Here is a 15,639-nt window from a genome sequence, read left to right on the forward strand (position 1 = left end):
TTATTCTCAGACGGATATCACTGTTTGTTGTGTGTTGAGGTGCGTGTGTTTACAGTAGTGCGTCAGCAGTTCTGTCCCGGGCACTGAAACGGGGAAGATGGAGACACACAGACAGACAGAAGAACACGTCAGCCTGCCGCGCCGCTCCACTCTGCGAAGCTCCAAATAGCTTTGAATATTTCTCACCAAAGCTTCAAAGGGCAAAAATGGCATTCGGGACAGCCCTATTGTAGTCATACACTTTGCAAGTCTTTAATTTGGTTCATCCTGTGACTTGGTTTCACAAAACTTACATATGTTATGTAGGAATGAGGACACACTCAGGTTTCTAATTAGAGGATGACTGAACTGGGTTTATGTGGAGTCATCTTGACATTTCCTTGTGCTGATGATGGCATTTAGGTGATTTCCAGCTACAGAGAAAATGAGGCACCGTGTATATTTTTAGGAAACAACTTGATGTATTAGGACAATGTTTCCCAGGATATGCAGCACGTAGCAAGTGAAAGCTGTAATGCATCATAGGCTGAATCACCCGTTCAATCTACTCACTCGGGAAGCAGGAAATCTAAATAATGTGCAGCAGGATGCAAGCTATGAGAAGAGTTCTAAACTTAGAAACATATTAAACATGCATTGAGGATATGTGAACGCGGCTCACTATTAAGAACGAGGTCCTAATATTTGATGCAGTGAATTTATTCCTTTAAACCAGAATCTGCTTCCGTTCAGCTCTCGGGGCGAGCCTCTGAGTTTGGGCTGCTGCTGAAGGAAGCGGGGAGTGATGAATAATGAATGGTTTAGAAAATGTGCGTGTATGTTAGTTGGCTGAGTGTGGCGGTAATGCACTGCTCCAGCCAGCACTTCTCCTCTCTGCTGTGGAAATCCTCTCAGCGGTCTCGCAGCGCAGCAGAGCCAAAACTTGAGAGCGACTCCACACTTTGGGTTGAATTCAACGCCATTTGACACAGTTCTGCCTGCAGAGACTCACACACACAAACACAGCGGAGCCAATTCAAATCAGTCTATAGGGATCTTCTATTAGAAGGGGATGTTCTTTTTGATATTTTCTTTCCCTGTCTGGGTCTCGACTTAATTTCACCTTGGAATCCAGCACGGTGGGTCTCGTGTGACCAATCTGGGTTAAAGCTGAGAGTTTATAAAGAAATCCTCTATAGTTTATGTCTGATTCTCATACTGTAGCATTTCAGTAATAGCACTACTCAGTAATAGAATACATTGATTAGTCCTTCAAGATGTGCCCATTGAACTTACCTCTTTGGTATTCATAACGTATCTGCTCTTTCTGCAGTAGGCAGCAGTGTGACATCCATAAGTGTCACATTAAGTGTTCCTATGGTCTGGTTCTGCTTTCTCTTATCAGGTCCACAGTGACCGCTCTCAAGAGAGAAAGTGAGACATTTCCCATCATGCTCAGCCTCTGTTTTCACTCCCCGTCTCTCCATATTTCCCATTCTGTCTTTCTTTATCTCTCAGTGGCCTCAGTGTGTTTTTACAGTAGCTATTTTCTCCAGCTCCTGTCATCATAGTGTAATTCCCAATCGTTGCTCCTCAGCTGCATAACCGCAGGGCATAAATAATGGAGAACCTTCCCTTTGTCCCACACACACATATGCACATATAATACAGCACACTCATACATTATGTTCCTATGCTAAACCTCGAGGGGTCTATGTTTTAAGAAGTCTTAACTGAGTTCTCTGCGGCAGCGTGGACCTATTTCCAGAGAAGTCCTGAGGGAATCGCTTCTTTGTGACTTATTCATGAGATTCATGGCATCACTTACATAACTGATTGGCCCAGTTATAGGGGATAACTACCATCATAACCAGCCTTTTATCATACCATTAGTATGGACAATGAGTTTCTGCTGCAGGATGTGACCGAAAAGATATGTCAGGAGATACAGTACGGCATATTTTGACTGTTTGATGTATGGAGGCCTTTTGGCATAAAAGATGATGATACATTTTAGTTGTTGTCAGAACACAGCTACTAATTTTGCGACATGATAGTGGACTGGGATGCTTAACAGGTTTTTCGAGGCTGCACTCAAACCACCAGATAAATGATCAGATTAGAGACGATCAATGATTGTTCGAGTAGTCGATTGACAGAAATATGACCTGCGACTATTTCGATCATCGAGTAATTGTTAGTTAATGTTAATTAAGTAATCTTTCAAGCAAAAACAACAAATATTCTCTGGTTTAATCTCTTCGAATGTGAAGATTTGCTGGTTTTCTATGTTTTTTATATCAGTGTACACTGAATATATTTGGGGTTTGGACTTTTGTTCGAACAAAACCAAACATTACTTTCAGCTTGAAGAATTTGTGGCAGGTCATTTTCACTATTTTCTGACATTTTATAGCCCAAACAAGCAATCAATTGACTGAGAAAATAATAGGCAGATTAATTGACAATAGAAATATTCATCAGATCAAATGAACTTGTCCATGTTTATGTCTCACTGTGGCTATTTCCCTGGGCACTTTTTATTCATGTGTACTTTTAATGGAGAAGTCATAAGAAAGTTTCACTGCACACACTGGCTCATGCTTTTAAATGAACTAAGTAGGCCTCATTTCTCAGGATATCCTTCAACTTTCCTTACACCCAGCAACAAGTGCCACAAATGTTTGACTTGTGAAGGGGATTCTGCACGTAATTCTGTATCCACTGTTCTTATGAAGAAGTGTAATATTAAAACAAATGCTTCTTGTTTGGGTATTATCAGAAAGGAACAAAACAAACATTGATTTGCAAAGTTAATATGCCATCTTTAGAGTAAATACATTATCAAACCCTGTAGCTCCAATAAGAGCAAACATAATCAGTGAAAGTCTAGAGGATGTCTGGTCAAACGGTTCCTGGCTGCAAAATGTTCAGATCTGTATTGGCACAAAAGGTATAGTACAACAGTACAATCACAAAAGGGACTGGTATTTTACATAGTTTTGCAACAATATTATCCTAGATCCAAATTGAGAGTAAAATCTATCGCAGGAACTTCTCAGTGTAAATTCAATTTTCTCCAATTTTAGGAGAGACTGTCTATCGAATAGCCAAGATTTGAATGACTGCAAAATGATAGCCAGATGAGCATCCTTATCTTTGTATTAATGGTGTGTGAGATGACGAACTTCAAATGTCTTTTTGAAAAGCAGCTTTCCGACAGCATTCAGACTGCCTCTACTCCCAAACCCACTCCTCCTTCTTCTTCCCCCTTACTGATAAATAATTATGTGCATAAATAAAGACTGGAAGAAAGATATGAAGCAGTAATGTAGAGAAAACTGTGGAATGCAGGGCTTTTTTCTCCGGTCTCTCTCTTTCACTCAGCTCCTTTCTGAAGTATTTGTATACTGAGTGTGTGTGTGTGTGTGTGTGTGTGTGTGTGTGTGTGTGTGTGTGTGTGTGTGTGTGTGTGTGTGTGTGTGTGTGTGTGTGTGAGATGTCTTGCAGGCCGAGCAGGTGCACATTACACAGAAGGACAGGGCCTGACTGAGCAGAGAGAGAGAGACGGGGGAGACGGGGGGAGGGAGGTCTGTCTTGTAGGTCATACAAAAGAGCCAGTGTTTTCTCTCTCACTCTCTCAGAGCGCTGAGTGAAGACAGTAGTGGCAATGGTGGAGGAAAGAGAGAGAGAGAGTAGAGAGGCCCTTCGGTCACATTGTCCTCACATAGCCCCTAACCCTCTCATCGCCCCCCCAGCAGCACGCACCCCTCTGTCACCCCTCACCCAGTGGCCCACTCTCTGCTCTCCTGCAACCTGCTAGAGCTTTACATTCAGGAAGAATTTGCATATCTGCAGACAACATACGAAGAAGAAAAATAAAAACTTAAATGTGCTGCTCAGTTAATTGCAAAGCATTTACATTTAAGTATGTATCAGGAAATACAGGTGGAAACAGGCAACTGTCTTTTACTGTGTATGTGTGTGTGTGTGTTTAAAGGCTGCATTCCTGAGCTTGCTGAGCCGTAGCTGGGTGATTAATAGTAACTAGCTGATTGTTTAAGAACTGAAATTCCTCAGGCCCATTTTTTCCTCTGCTTTTACACACATGCATGGACACATATACGTACACCCACACTGGCGCTCAGTCACTCAGGCGGGCTGTGACATAGTGAGAGCCGGAAAGGATACGGTAAATAAACACTAGTGAGGAGAGAGAGAGAGAGAGAGGATGGCATGTGCTGTTTTTGTGTGTGTATGAGAGTTTTTGTGAGGCTATCAGGTAGAATAATGGAAGCTCAGTATGCGAGTTGTGTGCAGGTTACACAGGGAATTCAGGACAGCGAAACATTATCCACCTCTGGTTCTCTGTCAGCTCCTCTGTGCCTTTCTCTTTCACTCTGAGTGTGTGTGTCCAACTCTCATTCCTCCTTTTCCCCTGCTGTCTTGTTTTTTTTCTCTGTTGTCTCTCTCTGATCCTCTCCATCTGTCTCCCCCTGTCTCCCCCTGCCTCTATATCTTCTGTCTTTCTGTATGCAGTATATGTATAAAACATGTTGCAGGTAATTGATGCCCCTCCAGCTCACACACACACACACACACACACACACTGTACCTCCAACCATGAACAGAAATAGCTCTGATTGCTCTGCACAACAAGGATAATAGGTGTGTGTGTGTGTGTGTGTGTGTGTGTGACTCTGTCTGTGTGTGACAGATAAATCGCTCCGCTCTGTGTTTATGGTCGTTTTGTTGTTTTGGTCCCCAGCAGCCTGGCTCGGACCAATAAGAATTCCTGATGTGGTATCCTGGCAATGGGCGGGTTTCCATGGCCGTCACCGGCTTGGCAGGAGAGACGACGGTCTCCGCTCTGTGCCTTCCTTTTGGTCTAGCTTGCTTGGGCTCGCTCCAATGGGACTTTCAGAGAAATAGATGGTGTGAGGACGAGATGACGTCTGATTGTAGAGGAAAGCGGGCGTAGCAAGTAGACAATGACACAGATACATATGCTTAGCTGCTCATCCTGTGAAACGGAGGCAACAGACAGACAGACTGGGTGGCTGCTTTGAAGAATGTGTGTGTTTCCTACTTGCAAAATATTTCTATAAAGAACATGCAGTGTGTGTGTGTTTAGGTTTTTATGTGGGAGGACATATTTTTCATTGTGTGAAACCAGAGATATGACACACTTTTAGAAACAAGCATACATAGATTGTGCATGTATGTGTTTGTATGTGTGTGTGTGTGTGTGTGTGTGTGTGTAAAACTCCCCTCCGCCCTTCTGGTGCCGTGTTTAATGTTTAATTGAGGTTCACAGAAACAGCGATAATGGTTAACATAGTGCCTTTGAATTCCCACAACTCTGACTCCATTCATAATACTTTAAGGCAGAGCACTGTTTATTCACCATTCTGTCATTATGAACTATTATATTGTATCATAATGAATACAGAAAAGCATATCAAGAATATAACGAATGATACATTGTTTGAATACATTCAAAACCTTCAACATGTTGAAGATTAAATACTGTTTTGGCCTTTTTAGGCGACACGGCTCATATGCTTAATTTTGAACCCACCACAGTGTAGAATGTGCATTGGACTAAACAACATAACTTCACCCACAGACGGTCGCCCAAAATGTCACTGAGGCTGCACAGTTTAAGCAAACACCTCTGTAAAATCGAAGCTGTAGTCACACATTCCCAGAGTGCATGCATGCATGTGTGTGTTTGTGCATTTCGGTAGGTATGTACGATTTTGCAGCAGATATGTCACACATTACCAAGGAGTCATCTAGTTCACATCATTCACACATTAACTTACACTTGCTACACCTGTAAAAAGAGGAAAACAGAAAGTTGTAGAAGGGACAGACGAGGGAGAAGGACAGTAATAGGTGTGCTTGAGCAGCTATTTTTAATATACTTTTTACATTGTTGTTGAAAAGTTCACGTGTCGCTGTTAACAAGCATTTCTGATTCCTACAAACAGTCCCTTTAACTATTGCGATTCTAAGTAACTGGAGACCAAACTTTATTTTTCTGCTCCACGTAGATCATAAACCCTTGAATATAAAAATGAGTCATTGAAATCAGTTGAGAAATGTAGACGTTATGGTGCTTTTTATCCAGAAAAACGGCAGCACCCCATTCACCTGAATAGGGTTACAGGCCAGTCTTGCCCTGTCCAATATGGCGCCCACGTTAACGGCACGCACCAGGGTCGCTAACAACCGCGGCAGGACAATTTATTTGGCTGCAAATGGGGGCGTACAGTCATGACGCAATTATCACAGGTAGCTCAATAAAACGGTAGGACGACAGCAGGAATGTTTTCAGATACATTGGAGGTGAACGAGGGATGATTTGAAGTATGATTTGAACAACATGGATATGTGGCAAGACTGAGGTGCGATGAGCTCTTGGCCGTCCGTGGTGATTAATTTAGCAACCAGGACGGTGAGGGACGATTGCATAGTTTAACAATATACGAACATAACAAGGCTGCTTAATGAGAGAGGCAACCGCTGCACACAGAAACACAAACACATTGTGTAAGCTGACCACCTCACTGTACAGCCAGCTGTGAGCACATCTGTTTTTAAGCATGTTTGCACATTTTCTATTTGTAACGTTACCCTTCTTTTTTCTTTTTTTTTTTACTTTTTTAATTTTCCAAATAAACTGGAAAAAGATGTTCCATCTGTTATAAAGTACCAAACCCAGTCCTAGTTCATTACATTATCAAGCAATTTGCAAACTTCATGAAATATAAACTCATTTTATTTCATTTTATTACCCTCTCTGTAATCCTCTAGACATGTAAATAATTGACAAAAGGAGGGTTGAACATGGGTCAGGTAACCCTGGCCCGACCCTGGCCATTGGTGTGAAAGAGGTATAACTCTTGGAAAGAAGGTGCATAAGCATATTTCCTAATTTGTTAACGACTACTTCTTAAATATTGACTTGGTTCCACTTTTATCAGTCTGTTTCTTGGTTGTCCAAGTTGTCATAGTCTGTTTCTTGAGACCAGAAATCACTGAAAAATCCCTAATTAATCCTCTACAGCTTCTCTTACTGGCTTGAAATTGATTTTCTCATTCTCAGCTGCTCAATCTATTTCTTGCCAGAATATTAATATTTGTATACAAAATGATTATCCCAGCATTTAGTTCTCTTTAATTAATTGAATCTTCCTCTCCCTCTCTTTCCCTCCTCTCTCCTTCAGGACTCCGCTGTAGAAAGACTGCCTTCTCCAGAATATGCCTTGTCTCCATGGTAACAGGCCTCAGGCAGGCCCAGAAAAACGTCGGGCCAAACTCTTGTCCAACCTACCTGATCCTGGACTGTACTGAAGAGGATTTCCCTCCCCAAAAAAACATGCAATTTGTGAAATATTAGTAATGTTCTCTTTTACTCCTTGTAGTTATTTTACAAGTTAGAGTGCATTAACAGTTCCCCCGAGAATGCCTAAAATAGTGCTTGAAAATTTGTCATTTATGCAGAGGACATTGTACACTCTCTAAACGGTCCCCTAAAACCAAGAGGAAAACTTTATTCAAAAGTTTGCTTTCCTTGATCATTATGTCAGGGATATATTCACACTCAATTAAGGGTTCTTAAACTGGGCATTACCAGTCCCAAACTGGTCTGAAAGGAGTCCTAAACCAAGACCAGGATGCACCAGCTGTTCAGCCAGGTGCTGGGGCAGAGGGATCTGTCCAGAGCGGGCGATCTGTTTTCTCTGGAGGACACAGAGATCGAAGCCTGTTTGTCTCAGGCTCTGGACCAGATCAAGGCCATCTCCTGCTCACAGGTCAGTAGGCAGAACCAACATAGATGATATTTATTCAAAATATTACAGGGCTAATGTTAGATTGAATAATTATTCATGTTCTGATCCATAATTCATCTTTTTGTCCTTCATTTATCACTGCATGCTTAATTTTGTGTCCTCTTACCGTCTGCTGGCTGACAGGACTATTTGACCAATGACAATGACCAGGCAGTGGTGGAGATTTGCATAACGCGCATCACCACGGCCATAAGGGAGACGGGCTCCATCGAGCAACACAGCACGGCGCTGGTGGGGCTTTGGGAGTCGTGTCTTGAGCATAACCTCACCCCGCAAGGTGAAAACACAGAGGACACGCCACATACCAAGATAGCCTCCGACATCACCAGCTGTATCCTGCAGGTACACACACACACACACACACGCACTAGACGTTGTTTTGTAGTGTTGAGAAATACTTCTGTATTTGTTTTCTTGAAGCACAAACGGCACATACAGTACATACCTTTACACATTCCTGTCGACACTTGAGAAATTGAGTGTGCTCACGTCGTGTAAAAAAAGCCACACTGGCTCAAGTGTGGCACAAGTGTGATTAATACAACAGCCAATGCATTTTAAAATGTGTTATACACAATTGCACTCCGTTTAATGTAATACTTCATTACTAAATTTGTCATGCAGAATTTTGGTCTGTATGGAAAAAAAGGATTTGGCGGTAAAAGTGGCAACAGATATGCATCAGCGAACATCTTGCTGAGCAAGGTTGGAGTTAGTTAGCTAATCAGGCACACACAACTACAAATATGAAACGCACATACCAAGGCACATTGTTTAACTTTGTCAGCAATGTCTGTCTGTCTGACAATTGTGAGCCTGAAAACATTAACAAACTAGAGGTAGAGACAGCTCCATAAGGAGACGATGAGACAGACATAACGCGTGTTAGACTGGCGTCTGTGGTAGTGTGGGGGGTTGTGTGTTGAAGGAGGAAGTATTCAGATCTTTTACTTAATTAAAAATAGAAATATTGCAGTATATATATACTCCATTTCAAGTAAAAGTTCTGCATTGAAATTGTTTTATTCGCAAAACTTACTTAAAATAAGCCTGTAATAATAATAATAGCGTTCATAATGCATCAACATGGAATCTCGGTGAGTTATACTAGTCAGTTATTTATGATATTGTTGGATTATTATTACCGATGCATTAACGTGTACTTAGCATTTTGATGTTGTAGTTGGCCGAGGTGGATCTAATGTGAACTATTTTATATACTGGTGGGTAGTATAATCTATAACAGTGTATACAAATGTATAAGCTTATCATATATTCTGATAGAAGTCAGAGTATACCTGCCTACCAAGACACCACTATTGATCCAGCCCTTGTCACAGGTTGAATATGTCTATGAGTTTAATCTGTAAAACTGTCAGTTAGAGGCCTGATGAGGTAAAGCTATCCAATAACTCAGAGGAAAAAAACAATGATTAAGGAAATGTTATAGAAATAATCAAAATTTAAGCAGCAAAACATTATTTTTCTTCTTTTCGGTCTAAACCAACACACAAAAATACTTTTTTTTAAATTTTATTTCATTGTTTGTTGGTATTTTTATGCCTCCGCGCCGTAGCCAGAGGCATTTTTTTTTTCAAATTGGCACCAATTACACTCAAGGATGAACTGATTAGATTTTGGTGGTCAAAGGTCAATGTCACTGTGACCTCAGGTCCGTCCGGTCCATTCTTGTGAACTCGATATCTCCGGAACGCCTGGAGGGAATTTCTTAAGATTTGGCAAAAAAAAATCCACTTGGACTCAAGGATGAATTGAGTAGATTTTGGTTGTCAAAGGTGAAGGTCACTGTGACCTCACAAAACACATGTTTTTTATTAATTATGACAAATTCACACAAATGTTTAATAGGATGAAATAACAAAGTGATGACATTTTAGACAGACATGGACGTAAACTGCAACTTGACTGATTGGCGGAGGCGCATAACCGCGAAGCATAGTTCTAGTTCTACTTTATGCTGCAGCTAACAGGCGATTCATAAGCTACAACTATCTCCTGTAAAACAGCAGACATCAAGCTGAAAGGTATTCCGTGTTTTCTGAAGTAAAAGTAGATGAAGACGGTTGAGGGAAAGTGGGCACACTAGTATAAATTATAACATCCATCATGCAATGTATCCAAACGTTTTTTGCTTTAAGAACAAATTGATATAATCACTGCCGAGGGTCTTCTAAAATGTAAATCTTAATCTTGCCTACTTTCACCATCAGACCTCTGCAGCTAAAAGGCTTAAAAGCAGAGGGACCCTCTCTCTCTCTCTCTCTCTCTCCCTCTCTCTCTCTCTCTCCCTCTCTCCCTCTCTCTCTCACCTTCACTCTCTCCCCCTCCGTTTCCTTTGGGAATGTGCTTAATACCATTGTAATGAGACTGGTTCTTGAGGAATGGCATGCGCACACACACACATGTAGAGGTGACACTAAAAGTTCTGACAGCTCTGACAGCAGCTCCAGGCTCTGATGTCTTAACTCTACTTATTTTCCGTGTCTCACTTATTATTATACCCTCTGACTATCTTTAACTCTTCTCTGATCTCCTCTACTCTCTTTGTCTTCCTGTCATTTTGAATCTACAGATGCGCAAACACTCTTCTTACCCTTCCACTAAAACTCCCACAGAGAGGAGTAAAAAAAGTAAGCAACAGACTGCAGGAAGAAAGGTTTTCATTAGCTCACTGCTTGTGCGCAACACATGCACACATAATATAATAATAATCTGGATTATGATGGCATCTACAGTGTTTTTATTTATATATATGGGCTGCTTGATTTGTGCTGTGCTTGACTTTCCCTAATAAGATGAAAGAGAGAGACGGATAAATAAATCTGTACATCCATACATAAGGAACCTGGGCAAAAAATGTAAAAAAAAAAAATGTACTGTATGTTTAGATTAAAATTAGGACCCGTCAAATGAATGTAATGTAGTTTGATAGATTGATTTGATAGATTCTCCTGACTGAATGACATTTTTGTGGATCCACTGTCTGCGCTGCCATCTAGTGGTGGAATAGAGGTGTGACAGACACAGAGAGATAAAGACTAAAATATCAACAGCAGTGAACATCAGCTTGAAAGCTATTCTAGTCTGAAGTAGATGAGGAAGGCTGAGTTTGAAAGTGGGTACATGAGGATAAATTATAACATCCAAGGGGTGCAGTGACTATCGCAGATTAATGATGCATCATGAAACATATCCAAAGGAGCAAATCTAATTTATGTAATCACTGCTGAGGGTCTTAAAAATGTAAATCTAAATCTTGCCTACTTTCCCCATCAGACATCCATAGCTAGAAGGCTTAAAAGCAGAGGGACTCTCTCTCCATCACACACGCACTCACAAACATGTGCGTGTTCAAACAGACTTGGTATCAGTCTGTCCTGTTGAGGGTGCTAGTGCATTTCAAATCTCTTTCCTCATTCTTCCTTTCTGAACATGTTCACAGGGATGAACTTATGCACGTGTCTGCATCCTCAAATTCAACACACCTCCCATCCCTCCTGAATCACATGGTAAATGTGAGCGAGTTAATTATGTCTTAAAGCCTGCTTTAATATTTCTGCCACTCACTGAGGAGAGTGCTACTCGTAGCTGCTTCTGCTTTTTGTCTGAGATGACTAAAACATCTATTTGATGCATAGATCACAGCAGTGAGGATATTTTGGTCATACTGTTTGGTGTATTGAGTGTTAACTCAACCAAAGAAATTTTTAGTCGACTAACACTCAATTGGTTGATTTGATCGACAAATCTGTAAAACTGAGTTTCTCCACAAAGAATCACACAAAAAGCACCACTTTAAATCTTGTGTTTACCAGAGATGTGCTCATACGTTTCATAGAAAGAAGTCATTCAACATGAACAAAAAGCATAAAAACGACTAATCCACTAAGGAAATCTTAGTCGACTAAGACCAAAATAACTGATTAGTCGACTAACAGCGGGTTCACATCAGGAACGAAAGCGCCGCAGAAACGCAAACCCAGAAGAGAGAGAGCTGGATCTTTATCAAGTAGAAAAAATGATGTTAATTGTTTGGTAATGCCCTAAATAAGACCCCTGTGTTTCCTTCCATTCCCTGAATATATGATGGTTGCTGTTTTCTCAACCTCCTCCCTTCTTTTGTCCCCTCAGAACTACAGCTGTCCTTCAGTCATGGTGCTGGCCGTCCCTGTAGCGGTGCGTTTCCTGCAGAGAGGGAACAGGGAGCTGAGCAGGAACATGTCCAGTTATCTCTCCCTGGCTGCTATCGCCAAGGCTGATCTGCTGGCTGAACACACGGAGGCCATAACACTCAGTGTGCTGGGAGGTAGGACATGCATGCACATGTTAATATGCAGAAAAAGATGCTGTATGCACATATAAACAAATCGTGCTGCCATACCCTACTAGATGTTGCTGTTAAAAAAGGGAAAGTGAATGAATTTTACCCTTTAAAATCAAATGCTATGCTATGCAATGCAATTCCTCTCCTCTCCTTAGTTTCTGCTGTCTCAGATAGATACAGATCTTCTTACACACTTAAGGAAATGTGTGTTTCTGTGTGTGGGCATGTGCCTTTTGTAGAGACTATAACAGGAGGACGAGTCACAGAAAGAGCTTTGCAGGGAAGCTCGGCTTAAGAATGAACATTAGAAGGATTTTATTATAGGCGTTGTTGTTTTTTTTAGTTGCTGACGGCTTTAGTAGTTGTATGCTCTTACTGTGAGGGCTGTTAGCAGACCGCAACAATGGGCTTACTGGAGTGGAAAAATGAATTACTACTGTAATCTGCAGTCGTCATAGTAGTAAACCACTGTTTTACCCTGTCATGAGCTGTAGGGAGTGTTTTTATGATTGTCTGCTCATTGAGGATAATAATGATCATCTTTTCCCTGAATTCATACGTAAAAGTAGTTATTATGGGGAGAAAAGAACAGATGCTTTGTGGTGTGCAGTTTACCTTGTTTTTGTCTGTGTGATACATTTACATTTTTTTGAACATGGTTCCATTTTCTTTATTTTACTTTTTGATCAAAACATACAACACAGGTTCAGTGCTTTCATTGATTTTGGAATTAAATTCCAAACAATTGAAGAAAAACAAACGTGTTTTCCCAATGACCAAATAATATGAATCTCGTTACAGCATGTGAGGCACTGTCCTCTTAAGGTGGACTTGTCTTCAGGCATTGATCTGATCAGTATTGTCTGGTCAGAGAAGGGAGCTATTCCCTGAAACCGTTTTTTCTGCCCTTTTAACCTGCCCTTTTTTCAACACAGATGCTTTTCAAGCTCATTAGTGTGGTGTAGGTTTCTAAAGAGCGGTAGTTAGCACTGCCTGATGGAGATCTGTTTACCCCTCAGGCCTGTACACACACACACACACACACACACACACACAAACACATGCTCCATCAATACGTCGCCACACAGCAGTTCAGTTAATAGAGTTTACAGTTTACTTCCTCTAGAAATAATTTAGTTCACATTATGTGAACATGATTTTCTCTGTGGCTCTGTGTACATGTTGCATGTACAGGTGTGTTTTTCAAATCATTCAACACTTTTGGCAACATGCTGAACTAACATCTCACAAACACAGGCACACACACACACACACACACACACACGCACACACTATCGCGTGGTGCTAATCACCTCAAGCAGCACCAGAGTGAGGCGCCCACTACAGTGACGCTCCCACCGAGCCCATTTCTGCCAGCACATCGGCACATGAAACAGCTTAGCTCTCTGCTGTCTGGTTTATTTTACAAGTGGAGTTTAGCCAGGGTTTGGGCTTAGAGCGTTAAATAGTTGGAAGACACTTTACACCTTTGGTTCATAAAACTGTGGCTGAAAATAGAGATACCAATTGGTCCCTGCCAGTGGGAAAACAGAAATGAGGTGTTTTTTTCTGATTAGAGGAGCTATATGAGCCTAATCACATTAGTTTTTCATTCGGGTACTGTGTTGAAAACAAGCGCCTGTCAACACGGCTTAATGTTGAAGTCGGAGGTGCATTAAGATGCAGATGTTGACTCTAAAGAAAGAAACACCACAACTTCTTTCCAGAAAAACAAAGTCATTACATCAAATCAGCTAATGTTGTTTCTTTTATGGTGCATCTTGGTAGCTTTTTTTTGAGAATATTGCCCTGTGTAGAATTTGACCACTAATGACTCTATGGAGCAATGTTTATACGATTGTCACACGCAACATTATGCTGATCAACTGTTGGTGATGGTAATGGCAGAGAAGTGTAGCTAAGTGCCAACAAAGGCATGGAAGAATAAGACTGCAAGCTTGCAAAAATGGATGTAAATAAATGATGCATGATTTGAAAATATTGAAAAAAATTCTGCTTTGCAAAGTTTTACAAGGAAATAAATAGAAATATATTTGCCTGTTTGCTAGATCTCAGGGATACACACAGTTCGTTTTGGAGAGAAACATTGAATGTAAATTGTTTCTTTTGTTTCCAAGAAAACTCCACAGGGCACCTTTAAGAAATTATTAAAACTTAAAAAGGATTATTTTTGTTTGCTAAACTTGGTGTCAAGTTTACTTCATTGACAAGCTATTACACTCAATTGTGGTAGTTTCTGATTTGTTTCACCTTTCCATCTGTCCCATCTGAGTAATGTAATGAGTTGTGCATTCGGTGTTACGCCAAAGTCAAACTCAGTTTAATAGAGAAGCAAATACAGCCCCTCACTCGTTGTATCAGCGTGTCATTTTAATATGTTTCATTTTAACGTTTACACTTCGTAGTCCACATGCACGTATCAAATTCCTGTTCGTCAGCCGCTCGGGGGAGATACAGTCATAATGTTTGTTTCAGAACTTTGACCCGGAAATTTCTTTCCAGTAGATTTATGCACTCCCCAAAGTCATCACATAATATCACCAACGCACAGTGAAACCTGGCCTTGTTCGTAAGAGAAGAAAGAGAAATAAATGGTGAAAGAGGAGGAAAAAGATGGGAGAGATATAAAGTTATATGCAAAATACACACTAAAAAGCTTCCAACAGCGGCTGTGATCCAGCTTGACAGCGGGAGACGAACTTATGGTGGGCCTTATTAGGGCTGGAATATACAACTTGTTCTCATCCCAACTAGACACATACTGGCGTCACTTACTAAGGTCGCAGTAAAGTAAAATTACTACGGTTGTAAAGTGAAATTGAATCTTAACGTTGTGAACACTGGACATGAACAGCTGTTTGTTAAGTGAAAGGCATGGGACAGGAACAGCTGTCTCCTGGATGAAAGGCTTGTGTCTGTTGGACCCATCCACCTCCCCTCTTGTCCCACCCTTAAAAACCACGTCGCCAAAAGTCCCGGAGCACTTTTAATATTGACGTGGATGGGTTTACACTTGAAACACCGGTGCGTCTCATACAGACGCTAAAGGGTGGCTTGTGCGTTGGTATCACAGGCCGAGGGGCGTGACAAAGCGTCGGTATTTGATGCTCTGGGAATGAGAACGGGCTGGTATATAACACACACAAACATGCTGAAATGATGAAAGTGAACAAGGCTTGCTTGAGGGCATTATTAAAGCGAGTTCAGATTTATGTTTCCTTGGGCACTTTTTAATGCAGCCTAGGCAGTTTCAAATTATTACCACCCCCCCACACACTGCAACTCACCGCTGAGACCCATCTACTGCGCTCTGAACATGTTGCCTCTTTAACAAGCCTCTACTTCTCTCCTCCTCTCTGAAACCACAACATAAACACAACACAACATAAACACAGGACTACAAACACATGCCAAACTGTGCACACACACACA

General features: G+C 41.1%; 1 protein-coding gene across 2 annotated transcripts in view; it reads left to right on the forward strand.

Moving 5' to 3' along the window:
• Positions 1–15,639, forward strand: part of veph1 (ventricular zone expressed PH domain-containing 1) — a 90,604-nt gene that overhangs the window by 2,326 nt on the left and 72,639 nt on the right. For both annotated transcript variants that reach the window (XM_037775195.1, XM_037775194.1), the window contains exons 2-4: positions 7,215–7,802; positions 7,965–8,183; positions 11,994–12,168. In XM_037775195.1, coding sequence (XP_037631123.1) covers positions 7,665–7,802; positions 7,965–8,183; positions 11,994–12,168 — 532 coding nt within the window. In that variant the 5' untranslated portion in view covers positions 7,215–7,664. The remainder of the gene's footprint in view (positions 1–7,214; positions 7,803–7,964; positions 8,184–11,993; positions 12,169–15,639) is intronic.

The sequence above is a fragment of the Sebastes umbrosus genome, chromosome 7, assembly GCF_015220745.1.
Source record: "Sebastes umbrosus isolate fSebUmb1 chromosome 7, fSebUmb1.pri, whole genome shotgun sequence".
In the NCBI taxonomy this organism is placed as follows: domain Eukaryota; kingdom Metazoa; phylum Chordata; class Actinopteri; order Perciformes; family Sebastidae; genus Sebastes; species Sebastes umbrosus.